Source organism: Camelus dromedarius, chromosome 9, assembly GCF_036321535.1.
Source record: "Camelus dromedarius isolate mCamDro1 chromosome 9, mCamDro1.pat, whole genome shotgun sequence".
In the NCBI taxonomy this organism is placed as follows: Eukaryota; Metazoa; Chordata; class Mammalia; order Artiodactyla; family Camelidae; genus Camelus; species Camelus dromedarius.
This window is the reverse complement of record NC_087444.1, coordinates 23,680,979-23,706,203: the sequence shown is the minus strand read 5'-3', so window position 1 is coordinate 23,706,203 and position 25,225 is coordinate 23,680,979. Positions and strand designations below refer to the sequence as shown.

Below are 25,225 nucleotides of genomic sequence, written 5' to 3'. Positions count from 1 at the left end.
CCATGACTGCTAATTGGAAGACCTGTGCTTCAAGCCCAGCACGGAACGTTCTAGTCTTAACTTCTACTCATTTTCCTGTTTCTGGGTCTCCCAATTTACCAAGCCTCCCTCCTGAGCTGCTTTTATGCTTCAGGCAGCGACCTCCTCCTGTGGCTCTCAGTTCTTGTCCTCACTAGCTTTGCTCTGTGGTGGCAGGTTCGGCGGCTGTGGAAGCTCAGTCTTCCTGGGTGTTGAGGGAGTTCCGCCCAGCGCGATGGATTCTCCAAGTCTCAGCAGATACCGCTGGTCTCTCTTCACCATCTGGAGCACCAACCACACCTTGACCTACCTGATGGGACCTGTGGATTCCACAGGACCTGCCATGCTGATGGAGGCTGAAGGAAGGGCATGGAAATCACCAACATATCAGATTCCAGGTTGGTGCACCTCAGCCCTCAGTATTAACCAGCAATTACAGAACGCCACCAACACTTTGATTTGAGCTTGAGTTTTTAATTTTTTTTAAAATGAAGGATGTTACTTTTTAGAACAATTTTAGATTACAGATAAATTGAGCAGAAAGTACAGAATCCTCTCTCGTGCTCTTCTCCCTCACACAATTTCTTCTATTATTAAGTATCTTGCATCAGTCTCGTACAAGGGCAGGTGGATAGCATGATCACCAAACTGGTTTTTCCAAAGCTAGGCTTATCCATTGCAATGTGGATGTGCTGAACCCTGTGATTTCCCCAAATGTGGGAGACTCACCTGCCCAATTTGTGGTAGTAGGGGACTGTGTTTGAGTTCTCCCCTGACAATTAATGGTTAAAAACAGACTGTTTGAACATATTGAGTAGTTTCAGAAGACTCTTGGGGGGCATTTACTAGACCCATTTTCCTGGAGGGTAGATTTTCCTGCTTCCCTTGCAAGTTGCTCTGGGGGAGAAAATGCTGTATTCCTTTCAGGTGCCAGACTGTGAATTGACAACCATCAAGGTTTGTAAGAATTAAGGTGCTAGGACACCAAGAACACTTTATTTCAGGGTGGTCAGTTCCACTCCCCATTTTTTGCTGGAAGAAGAGTGGACCAGCTTACTTCTTTACTACAGAAACAATACCAGAGATCCTGAACTCAGGGAGACCTATGTGGTCAGATGACTGCCTCTCCCAGCCAGGGCGGGACAGATGTTTCTGATAGCTTACCTGGCTTTCCCTAATTTCTTTTCTCTTTTATAATGTCCATGGCGATAGCCCCAACTCACAAAGAGTAGTATCCAGCACTGTGTCCCCTGCATGGTGAGACATGGGAACATTTTCTACCAATGAGAGGAGAAAGAGCTTGTGAGTGGTATTTTCTGGGTTCTCTTTGGAACAACATTCCTGAGAGAGACTCTGGGAATCTTTGCCCCTCCATCAGTGCCTGGGTTGTAGCGCATGGATTTGAAAGATACACTGTTTCTCCCTGGCTCCCTTGGTAACATAACTCAGCCTAGGACCAATGTTTCCTAAGAGACACCCCATGAAAGCCAGGGCTTTCCATTGGGCAGCTTTGTAGTTATGTCCATCTTTATTTTGGAGGACCTTTTGGAGAATAGAAATACTCAAGGCTGACTTGCTTTTAAAGAGGCAGATCTAGTCACGAAGGACTGGGTTTTCAGCACGTAGCTCAAAGGAACATCCCCTCAGCCTTTGGGCAAGGAGTTATCTGGCTTCTGCACTCCCCAACATAGAGTTAAGCAAAAACTCTTTGGAAGTGCTACATTGCTTTTAAAATACAAGGTTTGTTTGTTTGTTTGTTTACTTTTTTATTGAAGCATAGTTGATGTACAGTATTATAAAAGTTACATGTACAATACAATGATTCACAATTTAAATCTTATTCCTCATTTTTAGTTATAAAATGTTGGGTATATTCCCTGTGTTATACAATATGCCCTTTAGCTTATTTTACACATAATAGTTTGTACCTCTTAATCCCCTACCCCTGTCTTGCCCTCCTCCCTTCCCTCTCCTTAGTGGTAACCACTGGTTTATTGTCTATATCTGTGAGTCTGTTTCTTTTTTGTTATATTCAGTATTTTGTTGTGTTTTTTAGATTCCACCTATAGGTGATAGCACACAGTATTTAGTTTCCTCTGTCTGACTTATTTTACTTTGCAAAATACCCTCCAAATCCAAGTCCATCCATGTTGTCACAAATTGCAAATTTTCATTCTTTCTTATAGGTGAGTAGTATTCCAGTGTGTGTGTGTATATGTGTGTATATATATACCACATCTTCTTCGTCCATTCATCTCTTGATGGACACTTAGGTTGCATCCATATCTTGGCAATTATAAATAACACTACTATGAACATAGAGGTACATGTATCATTTTGAGTTAGTAGTATTGGGTTTTTTGTGTATACCCAGGAGTAGAATTGATGGGTCTTACGGTAATTCTATTTTCAGGTTTTTGAGAAATCTCCATATTGTTTTCCACAGTGGCTGTACCAATTTACATTCTCCCCACCAGTGTACAAAAGTTCCCTTTTCTCCACATCCTCACCGATATTTGTTGTTCGTGTTCTTTTTGAGGATTCCATTTTGACAGTTGTGAGATGATATCTCATTGTGGTTTGGAATTGGATTTCCCTGATGATTAGTGGTGTGAACATCTTTTTACGTGACTGTTGGCCTTCTGCATGTCCTGTTTGGAAAAATGTCTATTCAGGTCTTCTGCTCATTTTTTCTATTAGATTGTTTGGTTTTTTTGTATAACCTGTTTATATATTTTGGATATTAAACTCTTATCAGTCAAGTTTTAAGGGTTTCCCTTAAAACACAGTTCACAGTTTCACCCGGGTTGTGGCTGGGTTATTTATTCTGTAAAAGTCTCTTTACAGAATCTTGATAGACATTTTCCAAGTTTGATTTTTAAAAAAGGGTGCCATGTGAATGCAGAGTAATAGAAAGTGAGTTTCCTCTCCTGCCTGAAATAATAAAGCAAAACAACAACAACAAACTGCACAAAATATATGAAGCAAAGCTTTTCAAGAGACTAGGCATCAGGCGATAAAGGTTAGTGAGTGATCCCTGAGAAATTAAGAACAAATGAGTGAACCCTACAATGGCTCCAGTTTGCCACCTGGAGACAGATTCCAACCAGGGCAGGGAAACGGAAACTGGAAAGTAGCCTGGTGGACCTCACTGAGTTGAGGACACTGAGTCATTGCTCCTTATCCTTGTCTTCCCTTCTACTAGGTTGGGCCCTTTGGTACCTGCTGTTCTCATTCTGTCTATAGTTACCCAGGCTGAGCTGGGAACAGTCATCTTTAAACTCTCTTCCATAAGGAATATGTACCCTCACTCTGTATCCCAGTGGAATTAGCCAATGTTTCAGCCATAGGGGCTCCAGAAATGCATTTATTGAGCTCAACTAACTTAGAATCCAAGTTATCTAGATGAGCAGAGATGTTATGTTTTATAGAATGTGATAGGATAGAGGAGTAAAACTAGGCGTGTTAGGTTACTGTTTTTAAGAGAACAAAAGACATATCCACCACTTGACTGTCAGAAAGCCAGGGTTTTACTGCCAGACCCCACCACATTCTCACTGCAAACTTGGAGGTTGCTTTAATCATTTTTTACTTTAGTTCTTTTACCTAAAATTTTGGGGTAAAATACCAAGTTGTATAATTCTTGAAATATGACCAATATTTAAATTATTTTTGAGGTGGGGAGAGAATTTGAATTCTGGAAGGCATTTACCTTTTCAGAAAGAAGACATATCATCCCTGATCATTATGACAAGGATGAAACTATAAAACTTATTAAAGTTGGCTCTTTATTTCTCCTTCTGGCCAGGACATAGACAGTAGTGACAGGTGTCAGCAATATTGACTATTGTGAGCCAACATGGAACCCAGGTGTTAGGAGTATCCTGAGAGGCTGAAATCTGGCTGAGAACCAGGGTGGTTGGGCCAGGAGATGTCACCAGCTGCTGGCAAAAAGAGAAGCGGGGATCAGGGCAAACACTGAGGTTATCCCTAGGCAGCATTGGCCACTTCCTCTAATGAACCCACCACCCTTACACTTCTTGTGATTTCCTGGTTTCTGGGCTCAGAGCTCCAGGAAAGGTGGAATAGAATTTTATCTATCTTTGTGAAGTGAATGACACTATTTCAGGTGCTGGAGGAATGTCTCTTTTACCCTTAAAAAATGATTCTTTCTACCAAAGGGACAGAAAGAATTGCCCCAGGGCCTACTCCTTGAGTCTCTCAACTCATGTCAAAAGCTGGAGTAGTTCTTTCTGATGCGGATGGGCTAGATGTTGGTAAGATACCCACGTCTTAGTCCCTAGGAAAACTAAGAAAGCAAGGACGTGATCCTTCGAGTTACAGAATGTGAGAAGTTCCTCATCCATGGAAAGGGGGTTCGGATACTAGATGGCCTAGATATGACCAAAGACCCTTCTATGCCTGACACCCTGCTGCCAGCCTTGTGCAGAACATTATAAACTAGGTACTGAAACCCCTGCAACTGTATCCCAAACATACACCTGTGTACAACCCAACCTCCGAGGGTACTAGACGTTCATCCCTGAGCACAGGGTGAAGATTTCAACTCTTTTTATGGGGATGGTTGGTACATCATTCAGTATTATTTACATTATCTACACTGAGAATTGAAATGTTTGAAAGTTCACATTTCTGGGACTAGAATAGTTGTTTTAAAGCCATGATGACAAATAGCCACCAGAACTGGTTTTCAATTCTCTCTGTCCATCAATGTTCACTCTAGGAGTTTCCAATTGCTAGTGTAACAGATTACCATAAACTTTGTGGCTTAAAACAACACACATTGATATCTTATGGTTCTGGGGATCAGAAGGCTGAGATGCATCTTGCTGGGTTAAATTCAGTGTGACAATAGGGTCACACTGGAGACTTGGAGGGGAGTCTGTTTCTTTGCCTTTTCTAGCACCTACAATGTGCCCAAGTTCTTGTCTCATAGTGCCTTCCATCTTCAAAGCCGGTCATGGCTGATTGAGTAATTCTCACATCACATTATTGTGACACTGACTCTCCTTTCTCCCTCTTTCTCTGATATGCCTGGACCCCTGTGATTCCATTGGACTGTCCAGGAAAATCTCTCCATCTCAAGATCCTTAATTTAATCACACTTGCAGTGTCTTTTGCCACGTCAAGTAGCATATTCACAAATTCCAGGGATTCGGATGTGGACACATTAAGGACGAGTTATTCTTCTGACACAGGCACTCTCTTCTGTGAACCCATTTCTGCAAGCTTGTCAGTGAATGGGAGCCCCTCCCTTCCGAAAGCCAGCCAGGTGAAAGCCACCCAGCCCACTGCTTTGAGTGCCAGCCAGCCAACAGCTGTGCCCATGTCGAGGCATTTGTATCAGGGAAGAGAGAAGGAGACAGTCTGCTGGGAGAGGAATCTGAGGACCCAGTCAGTTCCTGGGAAGTTCCCAGGGACCAGAGCTGAGAGCTGCAGACACCTTCACAAGGGGAGGAGGTTGGGTAGGGTGTTATGAACTGAATGTATGCATCCCCCCAAAAATGCATATCTTGAACCCTAATCCCCAGTGGGTTGTATTTGGAGAAGGGACCATTAAGGAAGTAATTAAGATTAAATAAAGTCATTGACTTGGGCCCTGACCTGATAGGATTAGTGTCCTTACAAGGAAAAGTACCAGAAAGCTTGGGCTCCTACCCTGTTCCAGCATAAGCTTCAGGAAAAGACCATGTGAGGACACAGGGAGGCATGGGCTCTCTGCAAGCCAGGAAGGGAGCTCTCACCAGAAGCTGAATTGGCAGGACAGTTCAGTCTTGATCTTGGACCTCCAGCCTCCAGAATGTGTGAAAACAGATCACTGGTTAAGCCACCCAATCTATGTTTTTTTTTTTATGGCAGCCCAAGCTGACTAATACAGGATGTTACCTGGCCATTGGCCCAAGCAGCTTCTCCTTTCTGGGACCTGTCCCAGTTTTTCATTTCTTGTAATTAGCACTTAAAACCTGCTTTGCCCTTGTTAAGGCTGATTTGTGACTTTAGAATGAGGATTAACCACCTGATGTAGGATTTCATAGTACAATTTATTCCATGTAACAATGACTTGAACCAAGGATCTTTCCTAGAGTTTGTTTTGAACAAGTTTGACATCTTCACAAATATCCTAGCATGACTTAGGACAGCTGGATTCATATTCTGTACGATGACCCTGTGACCCCACATGGCCTGCATTTCTTCTTCTCCTGGGAGGCTTCTGTGATTTGGAGTCTCCAGAACCACAAGATGAGGGTTTGTCTGCTGGTGAGGAATCTGTGTGTAAGTCTGTGGAGACCCAGAGAAAAAGGGAAGATTCCCCAGAATCAGGGCATCGGTGGGTGTAGGGTTGGGGGATGAGAGTTTGTTCTTGTGGGAATAAAGGAGGCTGGAGGATGACAGAGGAGGCTGGGGTATGTGTGTGTGTCCGGGATGAGGTCAAGGGAAGTTTAGAGTAGGGCAGCTTCCTTTCTGCAAGCAGAGTCTATTTTTATTGAAGTATAGTTAGTTTACAATGTGTCAATTTCTGGTGTAAAGTATAATGCTTCAGTCATGCATGAACATACATATATTCATTTTGATACTCTTTTTCACCATAGGTTACTGCAAGATATTGAATATAGTTCCCTGTGAGATACAGTATGAACTTGTTTATCTATTTTATATATATTAGTTAGTATCTGCAAATCTCAAACTCCCAATGTATCCGTTCCTACCCCCTTCTCCACCTGGTGACCGTAAGTTTATTTTCTGTCTGTGAGTGTTTCTGTTTTGTAAATAAGTTCTTTTTTTTTCTTTAGATTCCACATATAAGTTATATTATATGGTATTTTTCTTTCTCTTTCTGGCTTACTTCATTTAGAATGACAGTCTCCAAGTCCATCCATGTTGCTGCAAGTGACATTATTTTATTCTTTTTTATGGCTGAGTAGTATTCTGTTGTATAAATATACCAGGACTTCTTTATCCAGTCATCTGTCAATGGACATTTAGATTGCTTCCATGTCTTGGCTATTGTAAATATTGCTGCTATAAACACTGGAGTGCATGTATCTTTTTGTTTGTTTTTTGTTTTGTTTTCTCTTTTTGTGGGGGAGGTAATTAGGTTTATCTGTTTGTTTATTCTTAGAAGAGGTACTGGGGATTGAATGCTAGAACTCGTCCATGTTAAGCATGCATGCTGCCACTGAGCTATACCCTCCCCCCTCATGTATCTTTTTGAATTAAGTTTCCCTCTGGATATATGCTCAGGAGTGGGATTGCTGGATCATATGGTAAGTCTGTTTTTAGTCTTTTGACGAATCTCCATACTGTTTTCCACAATGGCTGCACCAAACTACATTCCCATCAGCAGTGCAGGAGGGTTCCCTTTTCTCCATACCCTCTCCAGCATTTATTGTGGACTTTTGAATGATGGGCATTCTGACTGGTGTGGGGTGATACCTCATTGTAGTTTTGATTTGCATTTCTCTGATAATGAGTGATATTGAGCATTTTTTTCATGTGCCTATTGGCCATTTGTATGTCTTCATTGGAGAATTGCTTGTTTAGATCTGCCCATTTCTGGATTGGGTTGTTTGTATTTTATTATTAAGTTGTACGAGCTGTTTATATATTCTAGAAATTAAGCCTTTGTCAGTCTCACCTTTTGCAAATATTTTCTCCCATTCTGTAGGTTGTTGTTTTGTTTTGATTATGGTTTCCTTTGCTGTGCAAAAGCTTGTATATTTAATGAAGTCCCATTTGTTAATTTTTGCTCTTATTTCTATTGCCTGGGTAGACTTCCCTAGGAGAACATTGCTAAGATTTATATCAGATAATGTTTTGCCTATGTTTTCTTCTCGGAGATTAATCGTGTCTAGTCTTATATTTAAGCCTTTAAGTCATTTTGCGTTTATTTTTGTGTTTGGAGTGAGGGAGTGTTCTACCTTAACTGACTTACATGCTGCTGTCCAGTTTTCCCAACATCACTTGTTGAAGAGACTGTCTTTTCTCCATTATATATTCTTGCCTCCTTGGTCAAAGATTAATTGACCATAGGTTTGTAGATTTATTTCTGGGCTCTCTATTCTGTCCCATTGATCCATATGTCTGTTTTTATGCCAATACCACGCTATTTTGCTTACTGTATCTCTGTAGTATTGTCTGAAGTCTGGGAGGGGGGTTGGTTATTCCTCCAGCTTCATTCTTTTTCTTCAATATTGCTTTGGCAATTGAATTGCCTATTTCTGATTGGTTCATCTTTATAGTTTGTAGTTCCTTGTTACAGTGACCTACATTTCTATTGACCATTCTTCTTAGTTCAGTTAGCATTTTTATTATCTGCTTTTTGAGCCTGAGGTCTAGTAGACTGGTGAGCTAAGTTTCATTCTTTGCTCTTTCAGCAGATTTCTTTTTTCTTAATCGGTAGTAGTTCCTCTGTCTTTTCATTTTATTTGTCTCTGTATGGATTCAGGAGAAACAGTTATCTACTGTGGTCTTGAGGGGGTGTTTTTATGAGGGAGTGTCCCTGTGTAGACTGTGTGTATGCAGTATTTCTGGTTTGAGGGCTGGTTTCAGTATGGATGCCAGCCACTCCTTTCTGAGGGTTTGTGCGCCATTATCCCCTTACAGGGGGGTGTGGTTTATGTGGTATCTAGAGCCTGTGCTGGATGTGAGGTAGGGCTTCCTCTCTGCTCTGTGTCACTGCCCTGTCAGGGGTGGGGTCCACTCCCAGTTGGAGTAAAAGCCTTGAGGGTTGGGTTCGATCAGACTCTGTTGCCCTTGAGTGCATGCCTTGCCCCAGAGGTGATGGCTGAAGCAGGTGCCGCCTGCGTGGTCACAGAGGCTCTGTGTGCTGCCTGTGTAGGCTTTCACAGTTCCGCTCAAAAGCAGCCCAAGGCTGCATCCCTTTCTCTGTTTATTTGGCCCAGATCTAGTGTAAGGCTGTGGTGAGGAAGGGGTTGGGGTGTTGTAGCTGCAGGAATTGAGGTGGCTGTGCTGCCACTTGAGATCTGGGCTGCTTCTGTTGCAGACTTCTTTGAGGACCTGTCTGCCCCAGATCTAGCCCTAAGCTGCTGTGTGGGGTGGGTAGAGTAGGGTGCTCTTGCTGGGAGACCTGCTGAGTATGCCTAAGAGCACTGACAGTGGGCATCACTGCCCCACTCAGACCACACCCCAGGCCCTCTAGGCTGTCTTGTATAGCTAGACGACTTCTCTTCCAGGGCCTGTCTGTCAGCCCTTAGCCACTCTGGTCCTGTGTACTGCCTTGTGCGCAAGCTGAGAATGTCCACTGTGAATACTACCACCGCCCCATGTATGCATGGACTGTGGCCTCCAAGACCCTGCCCAGATCACATCCCAGGTGCCCCAGTCTGTTTCTGTGCAGCTAGACCGAGTCTTTGCCAAGATCCTGTGGCAGGCTGTGGTATGGGGTGAGTGGGGCTGGAGTGGTCACCCCCTCTGACTGGGAAGTGAAGCAAGGTGGCTGCTGCCAGTGCAAGGCTCTCTCACTCTGATTATTTGTAAGCGAGCGCATGTGCACTCTTGGTAAGTAGAGCCTAGGCTTCTCCAGTCCTTCTAGCATCTGTCTCAGTGAATTTCCCAGGAGGCATGGGGGCCTGTCTCCTCCATGTAGGACCCCAGGACTGGGATGCTCAGATGATGGCTCAACCTGCTGACTCCCCAGGGTGAGGGTCCACCTGCATAGACCTTCTCCTCCTTACAGATCCCTCCCAGGGACACAGGTCCTGACCTGATGCCTTCTTCCCCCTTCCTACCTGGTTACATGGAGATCTTTCACGCAGCCTTGGTTATATAGGAGATCTTTTGCCATTTTGCAGTTTTATGTGAGAATTCTCCCACATATAGCTGTATTCTTGTTGTGTGTGTGGTGAGGTGAGCTTCATTTCCTCTTACTTTGCCATCTTGATCCTGCCTCAGACTCTGAGCTTCCTAATGCCAGTCTGTCTTTCCTATTCTTACATACTCAGCCTAGGGACTAGTGCAGAAATTAGAAATAAAGCAGGCAAAGAGCAACTTTATTTGTTTATACACATTCTGCTTTAATAGCCACCAAAAAGACTGTTTCATTTCTTCTCACCAACCCTGTCCACCAGTTATATTGGCCTCCAACGTACCACTATAGCAACATATATAAATATATATCATACATTTATACACATACACACATTCTAAAGCACTGTGAAGACACAGACTAGGCTTTAGGACAACTGGTGAGTGCTCACATGTCACTTACAAATGATCACTGGTTTGCTTTACTCAAGATTTTCAATGGCTTGGTGTGGCCATTCATCCCCAAATCCAAGAGGGAGGTTAAGATGACCAAATGGAACAGCAAATTTAGAATGAGGTCAGTAAACTTTTGGAGATCATATGAGAATAGAAATAGGAAGTACCAGGGTAAGCATGAGATGGCATCTGCAAGTCAAAGCTCTCACCACGTGGATTCCAAGAACTCGGGTGCTGCAGTGTAGACTGATGCCAATCCTGACTGACCCAGCTGTGCTGGCCCCCGGTCAGGTCATCGGGGCCCTGTCAACACTGTCTGTCAGGGCATCGCCGCTCAGTCGTGTGCTTTTAGATCTGCCGAGAGGCTCCAGTGTCAGAACCACAGCTCCGATCCTAGGAAGCAGGTCCTATCTGCCCTGAGTTGACCATCTGAGGATCAGGCTGAGGTGAGAAATGTGCTGTTGCTGGTTCCCATGGCACTGGGGCGTTCAGAAGCAGTGTCACAAAGTCCTCTACAAACTATGCGTGTTTTGCTCAGTGCTGGGCCAAGTGGACCTTGGCTGGTTATTCCACAGCTGCAGGAAAGGCCCACTGCCTTTTGGCACTGCCCCACCAGGCGTCATCTCTGACTCCTTCCAGACCCTCCAGCAGGTGTGGAGGAGTGAGACTCATATCCTCCTCAGCAGACAGGGAGCTGTGCAAAAGTGGGGCAGGCCCGTCCTGCCTGCTGTTTTAAGGACCTCTGGTGGCTTCGCTTCTTGCATGGCTCCTGGAAGGCAAGCGTCACAGGACTGAAGAGCCCGGCAATGCCCTTAGGGATTTTACCTGGAGACCAAAATTGCATAAAGTAAGAAGGCATTATCAGGCCCTGCTGGTGGCTAACTGAGGCTGCAGAGAGAGCTGATTGGTGACAGAAGCCAGGAGCTCTGTGAAAGCCTATTAACAGGATGAGCTGAGGGGGTATACTGAGGTCTGCAGGAGCAACTGGCGCCACCAGGTTAGTGGAAAAGCCCCCCACACCCTCCTGTGGTGATACGTCTGCTCAAAGCCACTGCACACCAGGTGGCATGATCCTACCACTCCCTCTTGAGGGACCAGTTCCCTCTCCAATTCACCTTGGAGCAAAAGGATGGCTTTTGTGATAAACAGGAAAACAGCTTAGCATGAAACATGCACATATAGAAACAGCCTGTTGGAGGAAGGAGAGGGCATTTTGCAGGGAAGTCCCCCTTTTGTGTCCCGTGACTTAAGGAGGAGTGGGACAGGCCACATCAGCAGGGACATCAGAGACCTTCTTGGTGCCACCTCTTACAGATGAGGGGCAGCAGGCTCACAGAGACTGAGGTCAGCAAAAGCCACACAGCCAGTTAGTGACAAGCCTGGGATTAGAACTCAGTCCTCGGGCCCTTTCCAATGACCTAGCAGAAGTAGAGAGGACTCTTCCAAATTAGGGAAGCCAGCGGGTACCAGAGGCTATTGGGTTACCTTTGCTGGGACAGGAATAAGGCTTTACAGAGGCAATCCTGTAAGTGTTCTTCTAAAAAGGCTCAGGAAAGAAAGGAATCATCAGAGAAGAACAAAAGGAATTAGCATACAAAAAGGCAGAGTTAAATTATGGCCCAACCCATTTTGACACTGTGAGGTCAACATCCTCTAGATTACAGTTTAGGAACATCCCTAGGCATATGCTCAGTTACTTATGGTAAAGCTTCGATGGCCAGTGTAAAAGGTTTAATTTCTGATTTTTAAGTCATTTCTTTAACACCTCAAGTTTTCTTCAAAGTGGTTCCTAAAGAAGATGTTAGTGTTTTTAATAAACAGAGAATGTCTCCCATATATGTAAAATCTTGCCTTTAATTTATTACCCTGTTCTTTTTTAGATCAGTAAGACCCAATGATTTTCTTTTGTGTTGTTGCTTGAAGAAAACTATGCCAAAATCCCAATGCTGTTCTCAGCTCCATACTGTACAGTGAAATCTGTTTATTAGGCTGTATCTTGCAGTTATTTTTTCATAAAGTGGTACAGGAAACCCCAGAACACATGGGTGACCTCAGGATCCCTTTACTGAAATCTTACACAGAGGCAGACCCCCTATGTCCTCTGACCTCGAGAATCAACTGAATTGCATTTCTCCACACTCTTGACTTGGCATAAAGGAGAGAATATTTCAGTAAAGAGAAGGTGATGACAAAGTGAGAGTGAACCTAGATGTCAGGGAAGGTTGCTGATTGGGGTGGGAGTGCTGATGGGGTGGAAATTGGACAGATGCTCATTGAGGACCTGTGCTCCTGCAAGCGGACCAGAAATCTCCTGGAAGGTCAGGGAAGGTCAGAGATGACCTCCCGACTCTGATGACAGATGCTGAAGGGTTTGAAGCAGGCTCTATGGCTCTGACTAATGCTGTGGTTTCCTTACCTCCAAATTAGTCCTTGCCTTCTTCAAAACATCGTGTGTCCGGGTCACTGAAAAACGAAAACAGCCCCACAAGGGAGAAGTTACCAGTGGGGCCCATACTTGCCTTGGGTGTGTGCTCTAAAGCTTTCTTTCTGGCCACTCAGCTTGGGGTCTCCTGCTGCCCCCCAACACCACCCCCAGCATCCATGATTACTGATATCACGGGAGGTTCAGGGATGTCACATCAGTCTCCCCCTTCCCCTAGCCTCTCTGGTCACTCTGCATCCACAGCACAAGCAGGGAGTCTGCAAGTTCCCCCATCTTCTGTCCCATTGCCTGGTAGGGGGACACCCACACTGGCTGAAGATGAACTGCTCCATGCTCTCCTTCTGCTGGTTGGCAGTCTTCAGACACTCTGCCGTGCTCTGAAGGAGACTCTCCTGTTTGGATAGTTTGGTTTTCAGCTCTAGAAGCTCCCTTTTCATGGACTCTCCCTGGGAAGAGAAACAGGCTTTCTGTCAATGGTCAGAAATCTGAAAGCCCCCCGGGCTTTGTGACTCCTAACAACCCAAAATAGGATTTTACAATCTTCTCAACTATTTTTGGACTCAATTCTCCCTACCTCACCAGTTAAAGCATCTAAAACCCTCCAGCAGATGTCAGCTCACAGTGAGGCCATTAGGTATGAACACTGAGAAGCTGGAAGCCCCCGTGCACGTTAGCACAGGCTACACTCCTGTTGCTGCAGAGAACCTGACTCCAGGCCAGCTCTGAAACTGTCAGCTGTGAACAGGAGCTCAGATTTAGTGTTGACATTAATCATATCACTTGGGCTACACAAGTAAGACTTGGTTGTTAGGAATATGATGACTGGCAAGACAGGGCTGGCCTGAAACAGTCTGCAATTTTGTAAATATCCCTGCCAACTTCAAAATGGCAAATCACCCCCTCCTCTGAAATTAGCATAATTGGGTCTCCTAAGATGTCAGGTGTCAGTGATATTAGTCTGGAGTTAGAACCCCTGGGAGGGGATCCTGAAACCTGGCTATTCAAGGTCACCAACCAGAGAGCTGGCTTGAGAGCACCTGGGGGAGGTTGACTCTCCCCTGGCCTGACCTGGAGACTGAAATTTAAGTGATTTGCTAGGATTCCAGTGGGTGGCTAAAAGAGGCTGGTCAACTCATGATGACATTCTGTGATCCTACCTGATTTGTGGAAGTGGGGTGGGGTGAAGATAGAAGTTCTTGATGTTTTAACATGTCCCTGAACTTGAGCTCAGCCAAACATCAGACAGGTAAAGAAAGTGAACATGAATGGGTTATCAGGGTTCTCCTGTCTCTCCCTCCTCCATATCCTCTCCTTTTCCTCTTTCATTAGTTATCCCAGGAGTCAGGGGTCAAAGGAGAGGGGATGTCATCAGAGCTGTGCTGAAAGCAGCCACCATGGAGGAGAGGTCTCCTTTCTCTGGTCCCCTCTGTCCCAATTGACCATTCAGCTCCTGATCTTCAGGGTCTGCAGACTGTGGAGGCATAAGGATTTTGGGGGGCAGAATGAGTAGATGACGCTGGCCTCTTACCGACTTTCCATGCAGTGCAGAACCATCGGAGCTTGGCAAGGCTGCTCGCCAGAACATGGTGAGGAGGGAGGCTGCCTCCTCCAGCCGGTGATGCAGGGCATTGGTGCTGCTCTGAAGCTCCTGGATGCCTTTGCTGCCCATCACCTGGGAAAAGGGGGAGGTAGCCATGGACATCCCTGGGGTTGAGCAATCCCTTTTTTTTCCTGTGAGCACAGGCCCCAGCTTCCTTTGTGGGTGAGGCACAGACAGGGACCTGCTTGAACCTGTGAAACCCTTTTCTAACCCTGAATCTCAGGATCTCTGACCTCAGCAGGGCCCTCCCACTTGCAAGAATTCATTTGATTCCAGCCTTCCCCATACTCTTCAGCTCCTAGTCCTGCACATGCTCTGGAGTTTAAGGTCCCTAATTTTTGCACTGTGCCCTGCCCTAATTCACACCTCATGCTACAAATGGGCTGAACCATTTGTAGCTCAAAGGATTGAGGTGCTGCTCCCTTTACCTGACATGCCCTCTTCCCCAGAGAACGTACACATCCTCTATGGCATCCCCTGTGCCAGTAACACCCAATTCTGGGTTCATGCCCTCACACCCAGAGTGCAACTTCTAACATTGTGCCTGGAGCCCCTTGTTATGCTTATGTACTCAGGTGTGGGGCTCCCTCCCTAGTGAGGGGGCTCCTGGGCGCAGGCCTCTCCCTGAGCATCCATGCGTCTCCAGTGGCTCAGACAGCACCGCAGCTGGGGGTGCCTGGTCTCTCCTGGTGAAGGGCTCTGAAATCTGCTTTCTGCTCTCCTCCCCGGCTCAGTCTGAACCAGGGAATTCCATGGCTGCCATGTTCCTCACGCCTTCCGCACATTTAGCCCATATCGACACAAATTTTTAATTTCTAGCGAACTGATTAAGTGATTTTATTCTGCCCAAGGATGGCCATGTGCCAGCATGACTTTAGCAGATAATAAGCTACCAAAGGGTGCTCAGTACAGTCCCATGTGTATGTCAACACTTTAAAAATGCTCTACTGATGAGGACGGCAGTGCTGCACAGGCTTTTCTATGGTTCTGAGTGGAAATACCAAGTCAGCTACATCTGGAACAGAGCAGAGCTTATCGTGAAATTAGCAGATGAAGACGAAAGGCCCAACTGGGTATAAATGGAACATATATCCTCAGCTGTTGGGAGATGTGAAGCATGGGGAAAAAAATAGCAGAAGGAGCTAAAATCAGAAGAAGGAAGGGCATACGGAAAATCTGCATGAAAGAGCTCTGTAATGTAACGATGTAATTACCTCTGTGCCCGGAGCTTCAAGGCCAGGGAGGTTGCAGGCTGATCTCGTGAGAGATGCTATCTTCTTGACCAGCAGTCTGCCCTCCCCGATCTGCTGTTTTAGGGCGCTGTAGTCATCAATGTGGCCAATGACGTGGCGGCCATGCTTATTGGCAAAGGAGCCGTCAGTAGCATCACCCTCCAACTTGGGAGGGTTCTTTATTCCAGGATAAGCATCCAAATCCAGCTCTGAGCAATCAAACCACAACAGCACAAAACCAGTTATTCATAATCATTCCTTCGTTCAATACAAAAGAGAAATCAAATAATGAAAGGGGACAGAAATAAGACAGTCTTGGAAAGTACAAGCATGGTGTGAAATCCTTATATATTCTGGGTTCTACCTTTTTATAATCTTTCTTATATCCTCTCATAATGATAAAATTGCCAGGAGGCAGATTTTATCCTTATAGACAAATGAAATATTCAGGACATATATTATAAATACAAATTTTTAACTACGGGGTTGAGAAGACACAGATAAGGAAATGAAGCTGGACCCAGAGAACACTTTCAAAAAGTGGGTGACTGCAGTGAAGCAACAACAGAGCAATAGGAAAACAGCAGGAGGAAGAAAGGCAGCACAGAAGGTGCAATGAGCAGGGCTAAAGGCCTTGGGACATGCAGAGAAAAATCTCTAAATTTAGATAATGCGTATACAGAGAAACAAAGGTTACTCGCACTAATAATTTTCCATCGTCAGTCCCTGAGTCCTGTAGTTGCCTTATTTACCATTTGTCCTATTGAAAGTTGTGGTCTCGGAGCCAGGAGCAGCGGAAGAAGAGATGGGGAAGACCACAGCTGGAGAATTCATGCCCACGTCCCGAACTGGAGGGGAGGCAACTGAATCTAGGGAGTCAAGGTAACCACAACTTTAGGAACCCTGGAAACACACTGCTCCCCAAGCATGTGCACAGCCTAGTCTTCACCACCAGACAGTAAGGCAAGAGGACCCCCTCTTACATAATCATCACCCATGTACCACGTTTAAAAGCAACAGTAAGCAGATCACTTAGTTTGGAACAAGAGGAGGTTCCTATAATTCACAGAGCAACTTCCAGTTTGAAAAATTACTAGATATACTTTTCTTACCCCAGTTTTTAAATATAATTTTGTATGCAGTGTCCAGTGCAGCGCTTTGAAACTAAATATAAATATGCATAAATATATGCAGTATATATGGTAAAAATATTTGATCAAAGAATGAATGGATTTATGGGCCATTAAACTCAGCACTCTAACCACCATTGTGATGAGTGGGGACTGGGAAATACGCAGTGGTGTGAGAAGAACAGGCGACAGAAGCCTTGGTTAGTTAGAGACGCCCTCTTGGAGGCCAGGCAGCAATCCTGCAGGGGAGGAATTGGGAAATATCACAAAGAGACAGGAATGATTCTGCTCAGGCAAATGTGGCCTAGAGCCTGCTTTCTGGCTCAGGCCTCTACACTGGACAAGGAGGAGGAGGAGTGACTGAGCCAGCAGGGCAGAGTCCTGGCTAAAGTGGTGGGGAGGCAGTGAGTGGGGAAAGCCTTGTTAAAGGGATGAAAGGGAGACACAACTGAGCATGACAGCCGCACGGCAGCCCGAGTATGTGAGGCATCCACCTAATTTTAACCAGAAATTTTTTATGTGCCAGGCATTTTGCTTGGTGGTCCGTGTACACTTTCTTATTTAATGGCCACAGCAACATGATTGGGGGAAATCACCTTCATTGGACAGATAAGGTCATTGATAAATGAATATTGCAGAACCAGAAAAAAAAACAAACAAATGGGTAAACCAGGCTTGAAAGTGTAAAAGCTCATCTTTAGATAATCCAGAGCAGAATGGTTCCCATTTAGAATAAAATTGAGGACATGTCCATAGTGGTGAGTGGAGATGGTGAATTAAATGGTCTATCAAAAGGAAAAAAGAAGAGGAAGTAGAAATGAATGTGTCAATATTCATTGGGGCGGTATTGACACTCATATTAAAACCAGAGGACATGAGACTGATTGATGAATGATACTGAGAAGAGCGGGAGAGAACTGTGTAAACATTTGTATCTGGAGAGGCAAGCCGGGGGCAGGGCAGCAGAAGTGGGTGACTATACCTGGAATAGCACCGCCACCTCCCACTGCCTTCCTACAGCCAGGGTTTCCTCAGGGACAGGAACGTTTTGCCACATGGCTGAGTTCCCCTCATGTTAGGCAAAGGAAGCCAGGCCAGAGAGTCTGGGAAGGCCAGTAATACCAAGACACGGCATGGTGAGGCAGAGGGAGCACAGACTGGAAACCACAAGTTCTGCTTTGAGTCCTGGGTTGGTCTCTCAACTCCTGTCAACCTTAACATGTCAGCTAATGTCTCAATGCCTGAGTTTTCTCATGTGAAATACAGAGACAGTAAAACCTACCCTACCTCTGATGAAATTATTTGAAAAATTATTTGAAAGCATGTAAAATTTAAAGCACTCCACAAATACAAGGAATAGACATTAACATACGTAGCTGTTAATTCTTAAGCATTTCTTATTATGCCAGGCGCTTGTACATTATTTCATTTAATGCCCCACATAACCATGCACAGTATATATTAATATAATCTTCATTTAAAGATGAGGAAACTAAGGCTTAAATAGCCTGAGGAGTTTAAATTCCAGGCAAACACCTATAAATCGCAAACTCAGAATCTGGAGCCAGATCTTACCCTAAATCCCACTCTCTCACTCGGGCACTGTATTGAAGCATCTCTGATTTCACCCTGACCTTAAGGAACATGGAAGAGGCAAGATTGTCCCTTCCACCACAGACATCCCGGGGACCTCCGCACTGGCTGAGGGCTTCCTGATCCCCTTTTCCTTCCTACCTTGGAAGAGCGGCTGCTTGCTTCCAGGGTCAGGGCTGACAGGGAAGGAGGGGCTGAGGCCGGCTTTGCTGGCACCTCCATCCAACTGCTGCTTGAGCTGCACTCGCAGACAGTTGTTCACCTGAATGCTCTGCTCCAGCTGCCCTCTCAAAGCTCGGATCTCTGCCACCAGGTGGCTCAAGTCACTGCTCAAAGGGACTTGGTGACAAGCATCCCAAGTGTAAGCTGTAAGGAGAGAGAGGAGGGCTCTGGTAGCACTGATTCAGGTATTTCCAAGCATCTGTCAGAACACTTCTCTGTGACATTCCTTCCTGCCAAGGACCACAGTGTCTCAGGGTACCAGGCAACACACCTGTGATGGAGATGTCCCTCTTCCCATGTGGGGCCTGGCACACACTGAGATGGCGCACACTCCTGTCTAGAATTTCCCTGAGGCTCAAATGACCCTTGTGCACCTGGAGGGCATTTGATTGGCAGGTGAAGTCAAGCCTATTATTCTACCTCTCTATTAACCTTAGTCCTGCAGGCTAGAGACAGGGTCTTCCAAGATAGGTGTACTGAACTAGAGAAGGGAAGGTGCTGAGGGAGGAGATTTGATGATTTCCACACTCAGGGGTCAAAAGGGAGAGGAGGAGAAAGGCCTCGGGTCTTGGGCAGCAGGTAAGAATGGGAGTGGGGTACCACAGACCAAGGATCATAACTAATTGGACTTCTCAATTTCTCCTTGTTTGTTCGTTTGGTTTTTTATCTCTGCTCACCACCCATAGTCTGTTTCTGTGTACTGGGGAAGAAGAGATAAAACAAATATTCTACAAGACCACAACTGCTCATCTAAAAACTATGAAGCCAAATGTTCTTTCAAAAGATGGAATTTGTTTGGGTTTTTAGCAAGGCAATAGGATGCATATACCATCTAATACACGCACCCAGTTGCATCTGGGCCATAGATCCAGAAACTAAATTTTTTTGTTTTTCCAAACACATTCATAGTTCTGTAATGAGCTATGCAAATATTCTCACTAAATGGGATAAATGAAGACTATGAATATTCTTTCATCAGTTCAGTTAGGTTTTGTCACCAAATGAGTGTATTAAAAAGATTTTAATTCAGAGTTGTTATTGGGTCATAGAGTTAAGGATAAGGGATAATGGGGCTTTAGTGGTAGGAGCTTTGAGATGAATCCTGGAAGACTCATTAAAAGGGAGCAAGACATAAAAGGGGAGGCAGCTGAGGATGAAGTGGTTTCCAGATACCAACCCCAAAGGTCCATGATGCTCCTCCCTTTTGTTCTTTTCTGAAATCCAAATTTTCACTAATTGTTGCTTATTATTTAAAATTTTTTCATCTATTTATTCTCCTTCATCTTCTGATTGCACCTTTTATGAGACCCTCCACGCTTAACACCCATAATATCACTACACCCATTCAAACAGGCTTCCCTGATTCTAATGCTGGACTCCCAACTCCAGTATGTGCCACCAGTCTTACCATCTTAAAATTCTGTTTCCATCATGTGCCCATTTTGCTTGGAAAACATACTCATTTTCCGTTGCCTACTACACAGAGTGTAAACTGTCATCCTACCCCGTAGGCCTTCTATCTACTGGCAACTCTCCTTTCAACTAATCTGACTCCATTCTCTTGCCCTCGATACAAAACTCTCCTCTAGGCAGGTTGGTCTTCCCCCTGACTCAGCACTTCCATGACTTTGTACTTAAGCTATTCTGAAGCCTGCTGTGCTTCTTTAATTCTTCAAGTTCTCGATCAACTTCTCATCAACAGATTAGAAAACTCAGTCACATCTGATGAAGATTCATATTTGGCTGAACAGTGAAAATATAATAAACCATATTACTTAAGGAGCTTTTAAACATATAATCAAAAAACAAACAAACAAACAAAGAGTTGAAAAGTTCAGGGAGTCAGCATCCAAAAGAAACAAGAACTTTTTCAATGGGATCCTTGAAAAATCATGTCTTTCTATTTAAACAGGGCTTGGATAGGAAGCCGACTCCTTCAAAACAGCCAATCCATCACTAGAAGGCTTTAGTGGGAGGGAAAGCATTAACTGTGCAGATCCCAATTCCATTGCCCTTCACCCTCTGGCCCTTGTTCAGCCCTCTGAAGGGATAACAACACATCAGCTCTTCTTCACCTGACAGTTCTTCAAATATCTGAAGCCCGTTCTCATAGTCATATGATCTTTTCCAAGCCTACAGTTTTTTAGTTTCTTCAACCAGTTTGAGATATTTGGTCCCTGTCATCATTACATTCCCTTGTTTGTCAATGTCCCTTTTACAAGATGGCACCCCACAATCTAACAATATTTCTGACATGGTCTCTCCATGTGGACAGCACAGCTATACCACTGTGGTCTCAGGTTAACTTGGCTTTTCTAGCAACTCTGGCCTAAAACTTCCTTGTGTAAATGTGTTTCTACCTAACTCCCCCATCCTCAAGCCCACCAGTGGCTACAGAGCAAGATCTCCCCTTCCTGTATATCTACCACTGATATTTTTAACCAAAGTCAGGAGTATTTTTAATCTTTGCTAGATTTTATCACATTGACATCAGCCCTCTGTTCTAGCCTGCTTGGACTAATTGTGTTTAGAATGCCCTCCCCATTTGAAGAAGAATGGGGAAATGTTAATAAGATTCTCAAATACTAGCAGGTAGCAAAAATCCTCAATACAAGAGTTTAAAATTTAAATCTAGGCTGAAAATACAGGTCCTGTTAGTAGTATTTCTGAAATTTTTAAAAAGTCTTTTAATTTTCTCAGCGAGGAAAGGTCAGGGTGGGACCAGGTTGCGTGGGTGGTCAGAATTCACAACATTTAAGATGTTTTCAAATGATGATACCACCAGGGCAGTTGTGTTAAAAATGAAAATCATTATATAATCTGGAGTTTGATTCACTTATCTGAGACCATCTAGGTGGGTGAGTTTGATGCCTGTGGCCGACTTTTAAGGATATTAAGGCTGGATCTTGCTCATATCACCAGCCCCTGGGCTTTGTGTGTGAGAGCTCCCCTCTCTTCCTATTGGGAGCCTCAGTGACTGAGGTTTTCTCTGAGACAGACCTCTGCAAGTTTCCAAGATCTCCACAACTCCCAAGGTAAAGACTTCACCAGGATCCTTAGCAAGAGCAGGCAGCTCACAGGGTGGGGAAGAGGCAGATACACATACCTTTCAGCCCCTTCCTGGAACTGCCATAAAGTGCCTCGTAGATCTGTACCTCCGACTGGAGGGACTCGAAGAGCTGCTGTTTTTCTTCACACTGTTGCTGCAAGAGGGCCAGCTTCTGCTGCAGCCTGCCAGGAGACAAGCAAGGGCCCGCTGAGCTTAGGGACCCCTTGGCCACACCAGGGCAAGAGCCTGTGAACCAACTTTTGCATCATAGAGTTTTAGCCCTAGACATCAAGTCAGGGGTCATGAAGACCATCACTTTTATTTTACAGATGTAGCAACAGAGGCTCAGAGAGGGAAAGTAACTCTGCTTGGAGTCATGCCATTAGCTACAGGACCCAGGACATGCCATCTGGTATTCTCACTGCCCCTACAGTGCTCTTTTCACGTTGACAAGCAGTTACAGGGTCTATGCTGGGAACTAGCGTCATGGCTGGTATAGAAGCTTCCCAGGTCACGATGAGACTCATGTCCTCAAACTAACTGGAAGCAGTAGAACGTACTTTCTCCAGTATCTAATATGCTGAAGCCTCTATAACACGGTTTTACCCTCTCAACTTTGCAATGAAAAAGACATTCCCAGAGAAGTCCTTCCTTCTTTTCAAAGTCACCCATAAATCTGGAATAGCAGAGAGGAAATTGAGGCTTCCAAAAAGGACCATGAACTGTCTTGCCAATATCCCTTTTCCTAAATCTTAAGATGGAGCCACCTTCTTTATGAGTGGGCTTCCTCTTACTTGGAGTCTTTCTCATGGAGAGACAGTCGCTCCTCTTGGAAATGCAAGATTTCCTGCTGCTTCTCCTTCAAGTCTTCCAAAAGCTGCTGCCGTCCCACCTTTTGGTGCTCCAGCTCCATTTCCAGCTCTTGAAGCCGGGATTGAGAGGTCAGCAGAGCCTCCCTCAGGCATTCTGTTTCCTGGGAGCGCTCTGGTGAGCAGAACACAGGAACATTTATATTGTGGGGCCAGAGGTCAGCAGGAAGATGAGCCCAAGCACATCCACCCTGACAAACAGAACTAAGGTAAAAGGAAGGCCAGCATACGCTGCAGCCTGCCAGGGGAGGCGATGCGAGTGTCTACTCACTAGATCCACACACTCTGGGGAATGGGGAACGGGGAACTGGTATCTTTGCAATGACCCTCTGATTTAATATGACCTACTTTGTTTCACAGAAAACATTCTGGTTTCTAATGCTATTTTCTAAGTGCTCACATACCTTCTGTGCAATAATGTATTCTAGAGTTTTGCTAACTCAAGTTTTCAGAATATATTATTTTCATCATTTCAAAAATGGGAACATCTGTCCTTTCCTGGGCTAACAGCCTCTCTCTGATCATCATGATTTCTCAAAGACTATCAACAGGAACTCTGAGAATAAGGTTCCAGTGCTGTCAGGCCTCTGGGGTGGAATCACCTGGGCCTGGCAGATGGTGCTCACTTACACCTTACTACCTTCTCACCTGTAAGTCTGGGCGAGTCTTTCCAGGCAGCAATGGTAGTTTAGTAGTTCTGCCTTCTCCCTTATCTATGACGTTCATTATCCTCCCAAGCAGCGACCTTTCCTCTCACACCTTATTGCTCTGAAGAGGCTAATTCAGAAATAGCTCTTGATGTCTTTTTCCTTTTCCACAAGCATTCTTTCATTCTGGGCTTAATCCTCTTAGCCACTATTCTTTATCTGTTATGGTTATTTAATAAATATTTGTAAATAAAAATAATTTGTAATTAAAAATACATCGATTTCATCCAGTCAAGTAACACTAAGGTCAGCTGCCTCCAGCTGCACAGAGGAAGTGATGCTCACTTGTGGATGCCCACTGAATAGTGTTGGGAAAGCTTGGGAGGACATTCTGCTAACACGTCCAGAAATAATCATGAAGATTGGTGACCAAGGACGAACCCGGAGTGTATGAATAGGGAGATGGTGAGGAGATGTGGGGATAGCAGATCAGCACTGGGAGGGGCACTCAGAGCAGCAGCAAAGTCTGGAGAAACCTGAGAGGGTGTGTAGGCTCTCACGTTCCTTACTTTTCTGGTTCCAAACTAGCTGTGATTTTCAGGCAGGTAGAACAGATACCCACAGGTATCCAGTTTGGTAGCTAATGACTGTGAATATCAGCAGGAAGCTCTGCACAGAAGTGGTGGATTTCCTAGAGCTCCTTGTCCCTGCAGCATAGGAGGCTGAGGGCCCAAGGCTGGGAACTGGCAGGAAGTAGCCCTTTCTAGACTGAGAATAACTATGGGAGTTTTGGGCTGGTGGATCTGGGTAGCTCTGTTCTCTCCACTTTCTCTCTTTGCTGCTCCAGTGGGTGATCAGTGTGGCCAGGGAAGAAAATGGCCTGAGACTGACCACACTTTGTGGCTTTTGATCACTCACCTCTGGAAACATGACTCAGCTGAGCCTGAAGGCTTCGGTTTTCCTCCCTAAGGACTCTGTTCTCACTGTAGAGCTGAGGTGTGGACTCCAGGCCTGGACTGTAGAAGTTAGAGGTGGATCCTGTCCCGAAAAGTGCAAGCAGACAAGTTACAACTTTGGGTCACAGAAGCTCTCAAAACTGCCCGTTCTGTCCCAACCCAGCAGAAACCCCTGAGGACTGGAGTCCTGGGCCTAAAGCCTGGTGGGCCAAATGCCTGATTTTCCTGTGCCTCCTCTGGATGGGTTCTTCGCACACATGATCCCATATCCTGGCTGTAGTTGTTCAGGAGGCTCTTTGCCCTAAATAGTTGGTGCTGGGGTGGTGGCAGGAGAAGGGTGTGTGGAACGGACAGTGTCCGAGTGTCAGCAGCCTGGGAGGAGGGTGTGTGGAGGAAGGCAACCTTGGTAAGTGGCTGGGGCAGGACCCGGCAGACCTGGGTCTACCACTTGTCAGTCATAGGACAAGGGCCCAGAGAAGTCAGCAGACAGCATATGAACAGATTAAGGATGGGATGAGAAGTCAGAGGATTCCTGGGATCAGACCTGGTTAGTTCTTCCATGAGGAAAGTTACTCTTTGAGCTCAGATACATCTACAAAGTGAGGAGAATAGAACTTGTCCCCTCCCCTTACTGACTGTAAAGAGCAAGTGGAGAAAAGCAAACCACCATGCTTTGAAACCTGCAAACTCCCCCTAAGGCCTGACCTTCAGAAGTTCCCTAGTTACGACCAGAAGTAGGAAGACCTGAGCCCCTCCTACCGCTTCCGCGGGCAGTGGAGCTGAGCCTGTGTTCCAGCTGCTCCCTCAGGCGGTCATTAATGCAGATGGACTCCTCCAGGCGCTGGCGCAGGTTCCGGATTTCACCCAGATGCTCCTCCAGCAGGTCAGCCCCTGCAGCCATCCCACCAGGACGGCAGGAGGTGGGAGATGGAGAATCCTGGTCACTAGTGGGGCCCACTTGGGAGATGGGCTCAGCCAGTGGTCTCTCAGCAAGATCCCTAAACATCACTATCCTCTCTCACAGGCACCCATGAGCTCAGCTGACTGTTTAAACAGTAAATTGGCTTCAAAAAACTGGACTGCCTGGGGCTAGGCAAGCCCCACAGGCCCCTTCCCATGCAGGGGTACGTGTAAGGGAGTTGTAAGGGTACGTGTACAGTTACTTGGTTAACTGGTAAGTGTAAGGGATTTCACAACATGGTTTAGAAAAATAGCTGAAGGCTG

The 25,225-nt window shown here is 45.3% G+C and overlaps 1 protein-coding gene, 1 long non-coding RNA gene and 1 other non-coding gene across 29 annotated transcripts in view; 2 read left to right on the top strand and 1 right to left on the bottom strand.

Annotated features, from left to right (window-relative positions):
- LOC116154951 (uncharacterized) overlaps positions 1-25,225 on the top strand; it is a 36,102-nt gene that overhangs the window by 1,005 nt on the left and 9,872 nt on the right. The window contains exon 3 of the long non-coding RNA XR_010382257.1: positions 196-416. This is a non-coding gene — a long non-coding RNA (uncharacterized LOC116154951). The remainder of the gene's footprint in view (positions 1-195; positions 417-25,225) is intronic.
- LOC116155028 (U1 spliceosomal RNA) lies at positions 630-793 on the top strand. Its single transcript, XR_004139060.1, has one exon. It is a non-coding gene; the product is annotated as a U1 spliceosomal RNA (small nuclear RNA).
- PDE4DIP (phosphodiesterase 4D interacting protein) overlaps positions 10,049-25,225 on the bottom strand; it is a 206,059-nt gene continuing 190,882 nt past the window's right edge. For 13 of the 27 annotated variants that reach the window (XM_064488900.1, XM_031457924.2, XM_064488898.1 and 10 more), the window contains 12 exons: positions 24,761-24,892; positions 23,964-24,083; positions 22,324-22,513; positions 21,587-21,711; positions 18,400-18,624; positions 16,288-16,404; positions 15,518-15,744; positions 14,232-14,375; positions 13,011-13,149; positions 12,677-12,723; positions 11,746-11,797; positions 10,049-11,085 (listed from right to left, as the gene is read on the bottom strand). In XM_064488900.1, coding sequence (XP_064344970.1) covers positions 10,940-11,085; positions 11,746-11,797; positions 12,677-12,723; positions 13,011-13,149; positions 14,232-14,375; positions 15,518-15,744; positions 16,288-16,404; positions 18,400-18,624; positions 21,587-21,711; positions 22,324-22,513; positions 23,964-24,083; positions 24,761-24,892 — 1,664 coding nt within the window. In that variant the 3' untranslated portion in view covers positions 10,049-10,939. The remainder of the gene's footprint in view (positions 11,086-11,745; positions 11,798-12,676; positions 12,724-13,010; positions 13,150-14,231; positions 14,376-15,517; positions 15,745-16,287; positions 16,405-18,399; positions 18,625-21,586; positions 21,712-22,323; positions 22,514-23,963; positions 24,084-24,760; positions 24,893-25,225) is intronic. The other 14 variants (XM_064488894.1, XM_031457943.2, XM_064488895.1 and 11 more) reach the window with 2 other exon arrangements.